The sequence below is a fragment of the Pteropus alecto genome, unplaced genomic scaffold (assembly GCF_000325575.1).
Source record: "Pteropus alecto unplaced genomic scaffold, ASM32557v1 scaffold270, whole genome shotgun sequence".
Lineage (NCBI taxonomy): Eukaryota > Metazoa > Chordata > Mammalia > Chiroptera > Pteropodidae > Pteropus > Pteropus alecto.
In genome coordinates this window covers 8,201,341-8,213,076 of record NW_006430735.1, presented here as the reverse complement: position 1 = coordinate 8,213,076, position 11,736 = coordinate 8,201,341, and the positions used below count along the sequence as shown (strand labels likewise).

The 11,736-nt window shown below is 36.8% G+C and overlaps 1 protein-coding gene across 1 annotated transcript in view; it reads right to left on the bottom strand.

The window, feature by feature from the left end:
* GAP43 (growth associated protein 43) overlaps positions 1-11,736 on the bottom strand; it is a 95,448-nt gene that overhangs the window by 37,699 nt on the left and 46,013 nt on the right. The window contains exon 2 of the mRNA XM_006905481.1: positions 3,740-4,358. Coding sequence (XP_006905543.1) covers positions 3,740-4,358 — 619 coding nt within the window. The remainder of the gene's footprint in view (positions 1-3,739; positions 4,359-11,736) is intronic.

Below are 11,736 nucleotides of genomic sequence, written 5' to 3'. Positions count from 1 at the left end.
GAATCTTACGAGCCATCTTTGAAACTCTTTACTATTTTGGAGTTGATAATCTGACTTAGATATGTTATTTCTGTATTCCCATAGTGCCCTACATATGTTTATACAAATATATCAATCGTGTATAACTATTGATTTAATTGTTTGTTTTCTTTATTAGACCATAAATTCCTTGAAGTCAGGCATGCCTTATTCCTGTTTTTAAATCCAAATAAACATCATGGTGCCTAGAACACAGTTAGTGTTCAATGAGTGTTTACGAGGAAGGAAGGAAGGAAGGAAAGAAGGGAAGGAGGAAGGGAGGGAGAAAAGAGGAGAAAGAAGGAGAAAAAGATGAAGGAAGCAAACAAGGGAAGAGAGAGGTAAGGAGACATCGAGTTAATTTTTCTATTCAGAGAATGACAAATAACCCCCCACTCTTTCTCATATCATTGTTAATGACCCCAATTAGAAAGAGATAATGAGACCACAAAAATAAAATACAGCCAAGATCAACAGATAGAAAATCTAGGGTAACTCAGAGTTACATTTCCTACTAGTGTATTCAAGTGCCCTGTGGCAGCCACCCAGTTAACATCTCTGATTTCTAGCCACCTGGATGTGCTACCATGGTAATACTACATCACTGAATATGGCCACAGCAGAAATCTTGGAGTCTTTTACTGGGAAAAGTCAAAAGAATATCATGGAGAAGAAGAGACATAAAAGAGAATTATTTTGCTGAGAGCCCAATGGGCACAGTGACACTGTCAGGAAGAGACACCAATCACATAACCACTAAAGGAGGTTTGCCAGTTCTCTCCTTGTGGCTGAAGGAAGGCAGTGTCTTAGAGATGCCTAAATACTCCTCTTCCTATAAAGGAATCATCATAAAAAATGCACTAAAATCTTTTGGTCATAGGCATGTTAAGAGATGGGCAGGCAGAGTGACAAAGCAAGGATATAGTTGGAGGATAAAATTTTAAAAAAAGAAAGAAAAAACGGCCAACTCCAAACATCTTAATACAAATGGCATCCACCTGTAACAAGCCCACGAATAGTGAAAGAAGTAAAATAAATAACATATTTATAATTTACAAAGCATTTCCATATGTATTAAAAAAAGGAAGGGCACATCATGGGCACATCAGATTTGGTACGAAATTTTTGACCCTCTTTACCGACAGAAATTAATGTCTTGAATTCTCTCTTTTGACTTGTTCTCACTAGCCCCACTCCACTGTCTCAAATTATCCCTCTAGGCAGTCATAAAATCCCAAAGCAAGCCAAGGTAACTATCTATTTCCAAACAGTAGAGCCCAATCAGAAATACTGTTATTTTAACCTGGATTGAAAAAAGTCTAATGGGAGATAGAGAAAAATGCCATACAGGGTCCCTGGGAATTTGGGCCAGAGATGCTGTGATCGATTTCCTTGTCACCTCTAGTTTCTGTTATTCCACGAAACTCAGCATATCTGGGTAATTTGTGCTTGTCACATACAGCAGGCAAGGCTAATAGACACATCAGTTCAAAAAGAAACTACAGGCAGCATTTCAGGATCTAACCCACAGGACAATACTTATCCAAAGCTCAGAAACAATGTAAAATAAATTGCCCTTTGTGATTACTTTCAAGTTGAACTTTACTTACCCCTTCGATTACCTTTCAATGCACGTAATAAAGTCAGACTAATTGAGACTTTTTCAGCTGGAATTCATATAATTTAGGACACAGCACAATTTGTTTTCACTGACCAGACACATTTTAAATCAAATAAATAAGTATTTGATTTAAAATAAGGAAGGTTGTTAGAGGATTATATGAATGAGTGAATAAATAATCTATAAATTAAATCTAGCCAATTTTCATTCATTCAATATTTGACATTTGTTGAGCATGTACTACATAAAATACTTTATTCATTTGGATTATCATATCTTGAAAAATAATAAAACTAAATATTCTTAAACATATATTAGATTTTAGCCTTTTCATTGATTTATCAACAGTCCTTTTTATTAATCCAAAACATGATGGTATACCTAAAATCACATTATGTCTTTCTGTCTACGCTCACGACTTTAGAAATCCCAGTTTAAAAAGATGGTCATAAATTTTTTATATTGTAAAAAGCAGGATTAATTTCTAAATTTATGAAAATTACACAATAGGTAGTCTGTTACACCCAAAGTGATTTCCAGCCATCATATCTGAGGCTAGAATCTTTAACCTCAAGAAAAGTAGTTAACAAGGTTTGTTTTGTTGAATAAATTAAAACCAACATCCCATTCTTTACCACATGTCTTACCTTTTCCAGGGAAAATTCTTATTTTCTTAACCCCAAGGCCTGGCCCTTGGGGCAGGTATGAAGTTAGAATAAAGATTTAAAATGAGTCACTGATAGAAAGAGGTGTGTGATTTATCTGGAGCTAGAGAATGCTAATAACAATAATAATATAATTGTTATTGGCTTCTGACAGAATTTGGGAGTAAGATGAAAGAGGTAGACCTGAAAATATCTAAAATAATCATCTGCCAACCTCTAGTACCTAATTTAGAGAAATGAAAATCAAAGCTAATGTCCAATAATTACTTTCTCAACCTAATAGTCAGAGGCCAAAACATTTCCCAGAATGTTCCCGTGGAGTAAGTCTTTTCCCAAGGGCACACGTAGTCCAGTATACATGTGGGTCCTTGGGCACATCATAGGTTAAGTCCGTGAAGTTCTAAAGGAGTAAACCCAACCTTTTCGACTGGCACTGAAGCGACTTCACCTTTAAGGTCTTTGGGATTGAAAAATACTCATCACTCATATGAGGCTAGAGAAAGTTCCTGGAGGCTGTTGACTATAGATCAGGTCTGCTAAATTTATCTTGCTCTGAGAACTCTCTATTTCAATTCTGTACAGGCTCTTCGAGCAATAATAGTGAAAATACTCCAATTTTCAAGTAAGAGCTCCAAACCAAAGAGAATCCAGAACCTTCTGGTAATCGTAGTCAATCCTCAATTATTTATGCATGTGGTAGAAAGTAGCGTTTTCAAAAATAAAACGATAATTTATGTTTGACTTCACAACATGTTCTATATTTGGGGTTTTTCTTTTGTTTTTGGCAACTTCAACAGACTTATTTTCCTAATTAGTTTGACCCCGATTAATGTTACAATTAATATTCTCTGAGCGTCACACACATACGCATGCTACTCACCAATTGATGGTGGGGAAAATGCACAGTAACATATTGTGGGATAAGGGAAAAGTGGTCTGAGGTTATGTTTTTGCTGCCGGCAATTCATAAACTAGATCATCTGAATCAATAAGGAGTTGGCTGTATTTATAACAGGCACTTCCTAGAGCCAAATAATCACATTAGCTAATTCTCATCCATAAAATATATGTGGCCTCAGTAATTACTTATTAAACTAAGCATAACCAGCATGCAGAATATTAAAAAAAAAAAAAAAAATACAGGATTACTTAGTTTTACTATTAATGTCAATCCAGTTAACAAGATAATTGCTAGATCTGTCTAGTACAGACCTGCCTGAGTTCTCTTTCAGTCTTGGAGATATTTGGGAATATAAGTGGCCAGGGTTAGTTCACAGTCCCGCCACCTTGGGGAATTAAGCGCAGCCCTCCTTGATTTCCTGAAAATACCTTTCTAGACTTTTTCCCTCTCCCTTGATGGCCCAGGTGGCCTGGCTTTCCAAATAGGTTCCACTGGGCTGCCCACTCATGGCCTCTGACCCTCGCAGTTGCTCACCTATCTTCTCCTCCGCTTGGCTACTCTCCGAAGTCTCCGTTGGAGGCTGGGCAGTTGCCTTGGTGGCAGCATCCTCTGCAGCAGGGGTGGTGGCAGCAGCAGCAGCAGCAGCAGTGACAGCAGCAGGCACGTCGGCTTGTTTAGGCTCCTCCTTGGCTGAGGCGTCTTCCGCCTTGGAGGACGGCGAGTTGTCAGTGGAAGCTTTAGTGGCACTTTCTGTCTCAGCAGAGCTGGCCTTCTCCTCTGAGGGAGCAGGAGCCTGGGGGGCTGCCTGCTCTGCCGCAGCATCAGGAGCGCTCTCCGTTTTCTTCTCCTCCGCAGGAGTTGCACCTGCTTTGCCGGTCTCCTCGGGCTTGGGGCCAGTGGTTGGGGCTGCTTCAGTGGTGGTGACACCTTCTCCCTCCTTCTTCTCCACGCCATCAGCAACAGGGACTTCATCCTTCTTCTCACTCACTTCAGCCTCAGCAGCTTGGGCATCACCCTTCTTCTCTCCTTTGAGCTTTTTCCTTGTTATGTGTCCACGGAAGCTAGCCTGAATTTTGGTCGCGGCCTTATGAGCTTTATCTTCTGGTTTGATGCCATCTTGTTCGATCTTTTGGTCCTCATCATTTTTTTCAACCTTTGTGGAGAAAAGGGGCGGGGTGGGGGGGGGAGGAAGAAGAGATAGAGTGAGGTTTTTTGTTTCTTTGTTTTGTTTTGTTTTGTTTTCCTGCAAATCACAGCATTCAACATATATTCGTTGCTTTATTTATTCTGTGCCAGGCATAGAAATCAACAATAACGCAGAAATTCAAATCAAGCCTCCTTTCTCTCCATAATGGAGAATTAAATAGAGAACACTTTTTTTTTTTTTAAAATGGGAAAATTCATGTCCTTTTGGCCTTCCAGAATCATTGGCATTATTTTATATGTATTCCTTTCCCCAGCTCAATGTCTCTCCATTACCGTAATTAAAACAGCCCTTTCTATAGAAGTACCTTGATAATTCAAATCACATTCACCCTAGGTTTTAATCAAATAAATCTAAAAGTTTATGCTTTTCTACGGTTTCTGAGAGGGACTCTGCAAACTTCATGATTTCAAAAAAATATTACGGAAAAGTCTGATTATTTTTACCCAAGGTTTTGGTCAATTCTGGTCAAGAAATCAATAAATTTTGGGCAAAGAGTATGGTAAGAGTTTAGAAAACAAATTCCATCAGCGTTTTTGTGCGACAAGAAAACGAGTTCCAGAGCTTTGAAGGTTTTGTTCAGAATGTAACAATTCAGAATACTGGTCACAAAATGATGTCTAATTCTTCGGTTGTGTGTGGTCCAACACCAGTAATCAACATATCAGACCTTCAAAATTTGAAGACGGAAAATAGTCATTATTTTCGAGTTAAAAAAAATTAAAAACACTATTTCCACTTTTTGAAAGAGCAGGATATAGTCACCATATTGCAATTTCTTGTTCCCAAAGAAATTTAAACCTAAAATTGGTTTTATAGTATCATCCACAGAGCCACTCTACTACTGAAAGCAAGAGACTAGAACACAAAAATTTTACCATTTGATTGCAACATTTACAATATAGTATGCTGCAAATAACTTTTTTTCCAGAAGGAAATTACATGAGAAGATAGTAATAGAAGGTATAGACATAGAAAGAAACATATAGACAAGTACATAAAATCATAAAATTCTATATCACTCCATTGCTCATCATGGTGCCCCAACATGGTTACTGATAGTCTCCATTCATTTCTTCCTTCAACTTTGGAGAACATAACTTTGGCTCACTCTAGGGAAAATTGTTCTAAGTGCTGGAGAAATAAAACAGTGAACAATGCAGCAACTTTCCTTCAAAAGACTGATAATAAGTAACAAGTCCTGTGCTTGGCCCCAATCTTGACCTTGGCCTGACTCTGACCTTTGCTCCAGTTTAGGAGGTAAGCCACAGCAGGCCAACACAATGGTGTGTTTTCCACCTGTCATACGAACTCTGCCCCAGTGACCTAGATCCAGCTAATCATGATGTAGCCCTGTTTGACATAATTTGGACAAGCGTATGAGCCTGTTGTTATGTAGGTCCATCAACATACTAGTGGATATACAGAGTCATTTTTGAAAATAAGCTATGTGAGAGTAAAAGCAGGACCGACAGTTTTCCAGTAAAAGTCAAGACAAGTTTTTCTTCTTCCTCAGTTAACTGTGCATGTATCCATACAAAGAAAGCAGTGGATGAAAAGCACTTTGCAGAGGCACATCCTACTCTCTCTCCCAGCACCATGCTGCCACACTGCTCGGTTCTCTGATGCACTGCCACCTTCCTGCTATCCTGCTGCTCTTGGTGACTCCTACTGAGACACACACCGAACAATCTGGGGCACAGGAGCAGCTGTCCCTACCAGGAGCTCTCTGCTCAGAGATGGAAGCATAACCCTGTTAAATTAACAGTTGTGAATGGAGCCAAGATGTTGTTAATTTATTTTACTCTATCTTGAATTTTCTGAATGAGGCACCATCTTATATGACAGGACATCTGCACTTGGGCATTGATGCCAAGTAGTTTTTTAATACAAATACTGCTCCTTGGGAAGTAGACAAACCAATTATTTCAGTGAGCAGGTGTGCAGAAAAGACCCTCTGGTGACTCAAGAATGATAGCATTTTAGATCCCCCCGCTTTAAGAACATAAAGCAAAGGAGATGAAATTCTTAAAAACCTGGAAAACATAAAAAGAAGGAAGCTGAGAATCTGCATGATATAAAGAAAGTTTTCATGAATAAAGGAAGAGCTCCTCTCAGTTCTCTCCCACCCCTTCAATTTCTCAGATCATTTTCTACTTCAACTTTCTAGATGATCAGCACATAAACTTCTGTACACAGCAGCTATATTAAAATGACTATTTGAAAGTGCTCAGACTAGACTTGGACGCCAAGATTTGGGACCAGGCTCACCTGAACAATCCAGGAGTATCAGGAACACAAGTGAGGAAAGGGTGAGCAGGAAGGGAGAAAATTATGAAAGAGCAGAGTTAGGAGTGAGAGGGTAAGGTGGTTCTGTAAGAGCCAGGTACCCAGATGGGTGGATACACCCAAAGAGGTGCTCAGTGTCCTCCTCAGGCTTGTAGACCATTTTGGAGGAATGGCTGGACCACTTAACGTCATTAGAGATTAAGGGAAACTAGATTTTAGAGATTGGTTGGAAAAAGGGAACTATTCCAAATTTTTCAGATATATAGAGAGAGACAGAGAGAAGGGAAAAAGAAAGGAGGAAAGAGAAAGGAAGGGGAGAGGAGGAGAGGAGAGAGCAGAGGTGAGGAGAGAGGAAGGAAGAGGGGATAAGAAGAGAGGGAGAAGGGGAGGGGAGGGAAGAAATCAGCCTAATATGAGGTCAGACTAAAGTGGTTGAACAGAGGCATCCAGACACAAAAATATTTTAAGTAAACACTGGGTCTTAAGCTAGACAGTAGTAGATATTGTGTGTGTGTGTGTGTGTGTGTGTGTCTTTCTTTTGTAGCTGTAATTGATTCTATTAACATGGCTTAAACTACAGGTATAATTCTTCTCACAGTACTAGAAGTAATTAGACTGGAAATGTACTTCGTTGAGAGAAGAGATAAGGAGAAAGAGAACATTTCCCAACACTGGCTGCCACACTGCTCACCCCAAGATATCAGGACACACACACCTTTTCTCAACTAGAAATAGAAGAGCTTACCTAAGAGAAATGACTTTTGAGCCCAGAGAAACCAGATCACTCAGTGCACTCAGCACAACTCTTTCTGTTCTAAAAGAAAAATCTGTGGTGGCCCTGAAAAGTGACTTTGCCTAAAATGATAGAGCAAATGGGTCAGTCAGTGGCTCAACTTGTATTTGAATTCAGGCCCTCTCCTCTCTCTCCTCACCCCAAGCTCAATTTGATTGCATCAATGACCTATAACTACTTGGTCTATGTTTTAACAGATAATCCATAAAGCATTCTGTCAATATTCTCATTTATCTATTCATTTAACAATACTGAGTGCCTATCCTAGGCATTATAGATGCTCTAGTGAGCATGGATACTGTATCTACCCACACAGGACACATAGGATTCTTTTTTAAATATGCTTTTTAAAAATAAACTTGTAGTACTTTAACAATCAATAACTTACCAGGAATTCACGGTAGACACCTGATCTTACACCCATCTTCTAGAGTAAGGCAAATAGACTAAATATGCAAATTATAGAAGGAGGAGGTCCATTAAAAGGGGATCCTGGTATTTAGTGGCTAAAGAGTGAATTCATAAGTTTCATTAAGATAAATTTATTTTTTAAATTCAGCCTTGCCACAAATAAACTTTGTGCTGTGCTCTGATGTTTTCTGAGGGAATTTCAAAATTCTTTCATTTTTACATGGGATTGTTGTTGTCTGGGAATTCATTACAGAGGATATTATATGTAGGAAGTGTATTATGTGTAGGAAGAGTATCATTAAGAGTTACAATTATGTTTTCAGGAATCTTCATTGCTGTAGCTTAATATTTTTACTGACCAATATATTTGGAAGCTCTGTAATTTATTAAGTCTTAAAGGAAACTGAGCTGTATAAAATCTTTACTTTTCTACCAAGGCTAAAATCTTGGATGAATATTAGTTTGAAGAAGATGAAGGATACTATTACATTAACTTGTTGGGACCTAGTTAAATTTCTAAATCCATTAAATGAAAGGGTGATAATTTTCATCAGTATTTAAGAATCATAGATAAGAAAGTTAAAAATAAGAAGTAGTTATTTAATAAACCCAACAGTTTTGCTCTGGTTAATAGTTTCCTTTCCCTCTGGGGGTGGGAGGAGTGGAAACTTAGGACTCATTCTAAGATGTCCAAACATTTACATTCTTTATGTTACAAAAGAACTTTAGGCAAAAATTCTTGAACACTCAACTTTTAGAATCAAAATAACATCATCCATTCAACTGGGACAACTCATTTCATTTAATGTTTTCCAGTTATCATAGAAATACCTTAACCTTCTAACCACAGAAAAACTTGGCCTTATAGCTACTTCTGCCAGCCATAAATACTATTATAATACTTCACATTTTCTCTTAAGCAGGATTGAGTTTTAAATGTTTTTCAAATATCGTTAATGTACACCAATTCTTCTTTCTAAGAATATCTTTAGTAAACCAAACTATTTCAATTTAATTGAACAAAAAATATTTCTGAGAAGCAAAATTAAAAGTTTGGAGATATCCCAAGCAAAGTTTTTTTTAACACTGTCATTTTCATGCCTATCAGAATCTTATACAGACCATAAAGGAAGCAAAATAAAGTGTTTTATGACTCAGTCTATTTCTTATTATTAATTTGTTGAAATTATTAATTTCATTGGAAATTATTAATTTTTAATTTCATCAGAAAATTTCACTCTGTTTTTAAGTATAGTTCATTTTAAGAATAGTTGATAGCATATACTTCATAGAAAATGTCCAAGCATTAAAGAAGTTTACAGTGGAGCTTCTGTGCTTTCTTTGAACCTAGTCAAAGATCAGAAATCCAGTGAAATGGAGGTGAGAAAGGAGGATAGACCAACCTCCTCTAGTTCTGTAGATGAATTGCCTTCAGGTTTCTGGGCACTTGTAGGAAAGAAGGTGTCATTTCAAAGATGAATAGTTACTGCTGGGATACACAGGGTTCCTCAACACTCTATTTGGTTTAAAGATCTAACTACAACGTGAGGGGCTAGGGAGCAGGATGCAGGTAGAAGCAATACAATTGCTGTGTTTTTGTCAAGGATTGTGATCACTTTTTTAAACTTTAATTTTCAGTCCAGTAAAAAGTCCTTTTTTAGTTGCTGGGCAGGTGGGAGCACAAATATGTAATGATTAAGCAATTCTTCAGGGGAATGTGAGACATCGAGAGTTACCTTGCAAATCCTGGCAGAGTGGTAGTAAGGGAGCTTGGTTTTCCCTTTCAACTGAAGATATTGCCACAGCTCCAGAGTTATAATTAGTGGGAAAGAAATGCTCATTGATTGATTTACTATACAAGAAAACAAAATATCCCATATTGGAAATTACAATAGTAATATTAGCTTTTCAAATAATAGCTAGTGATCAAGATATAGGTCTTCAGCTCACTTTTATATTTATTCAACATGTATAGCCCACCTGCTTCCAAAAGAATGTGAGGTATCATATTTAACACAGTATAAAGTACAATTGGCAAACTCATTTCTCAACCAAAAGAGTTACCTTTTAAACTAGAAATCAACTACAAGAAAAAAAAATAAAGGAAAATATACAAACGCATGGAGGCTCAATAACATGCTACTAAACAATGAATGAGTTATTAATGAGGTCAAGGAAGAAATCAAAAGATACCTAGAGACAGATGAAAATGAAAACACAATGACTCAAAATCTGTGGGACACAGCAAAAGCAGTCCTAAGAGGGAAATTCATGCCAATACAGGCCTACCTCAAGAAATAAGAAAAAGCTCAAATAAACAATCTAACCTTACAATGAAAAGAACTAGAAAAAGAACAGCAAACAAAGCCCAAAGTGAATAGAAGGAAGGAAATAATAAAGATCAGAGCAGAAATAAATGAAATAGAGTACAGAAAAACAATATAAAAGATTAATGAAAACAAGAGCTGCTTTTTTGAAAGGATAAACAAATTGACAGACCCTTAGCCAGACTCATCAAAGAAAAAAAGAGAGGACTCAAATAAATAAAATCAGAAATAAAAGAGAAATAACCACGGACTCCACAGAAATACAATGACTCATAAGAAAAGAATACAAGCAATTATACGCCAACAAATTGGATAATCTAGAAGAAATGGACACATTCTTAGAAACATACAATCTCCCAAGACTGAGTCAAGAAGAAACAGAAAATCTGAACCGACCGATTATCATCAATGAAATAGAATTAGTAATCAAAAACCTCCCAAAAAACAAAAGTCCTGGACCAGATGGCTTCATAGGTGAATTTTACCAAACATTCAAAGAAGAATTATCACCTATTCTTCTCAAACTAGTCTAAAAATATTCAAGAAAAGGAAAGGTTCCCAAACTCATTTTATGAGGCCACCATTACCTTGATTCCAAAACAAGGCAAAGACATTACAAAAACAAAAACAAAAACTATAGACTGATATCTCTTATGAACATTGATGCAAAAATCCTCAACAAAATATTAGCAAAATGAATTCAGCAATACATTAAAAATATCATACACCATGATAAAGATGGATTTATTCCTAAATGTAAAGTTGGTTCAATATCTGCAAATCAATGAATGTGATACATCACATTAAAAAATCAAAAGATAAAAACCATATGATCATATCAATAAATGCAGAAAAAGCATTCAACAAGATCCAGCACCCATTTAGGATAAAAACCCTCTGCAAAGTGGGCATAGAGGGAACATATCTCAACATAATAAGGGCCATATATGACAAACCTACAGCTAACATCATACTCAATGGGGAAAAGCTAAAAGCATTTTCCTTAAGATAAGGAACAAGACAAGTATGCCCACATTCATCACTCCTCTTCAATATTGTATTGGAAGTCTTAGTCATAGAAATAAGACAAGAAAGAGAAATAAAAAGCATCTGAATTGGAAAGGAAGAAGTAAAACTCTCGCTATTTGCCGATGACATGATACTATACAGAGAACCCCAAAGATTCCACCAAAAAACTGTTAGAACTGATCAAAGTAAAGTAGCAGGTTACAAAATAAATATTCAGAAGTCAGTGGCATTTTTATATACCAATGATGAACTTTCAGAAAAAGTAATTAAGAAAACAATCCCATTTACAATTGAGTCAAAAACTATAAAATACCTGGGAATCAAATTAACCAAGAAAGTAGAAGATCTGTTTTCAGAAAATTATAAGTCATTGAAAAAAGAAATAGAAGAAGATACAAATAAATGGAAGCACATATCATGCTCATGGGTAGAAAGAATCAACATCATTAAAATAGCCATACTACCAAAAGCAATATAA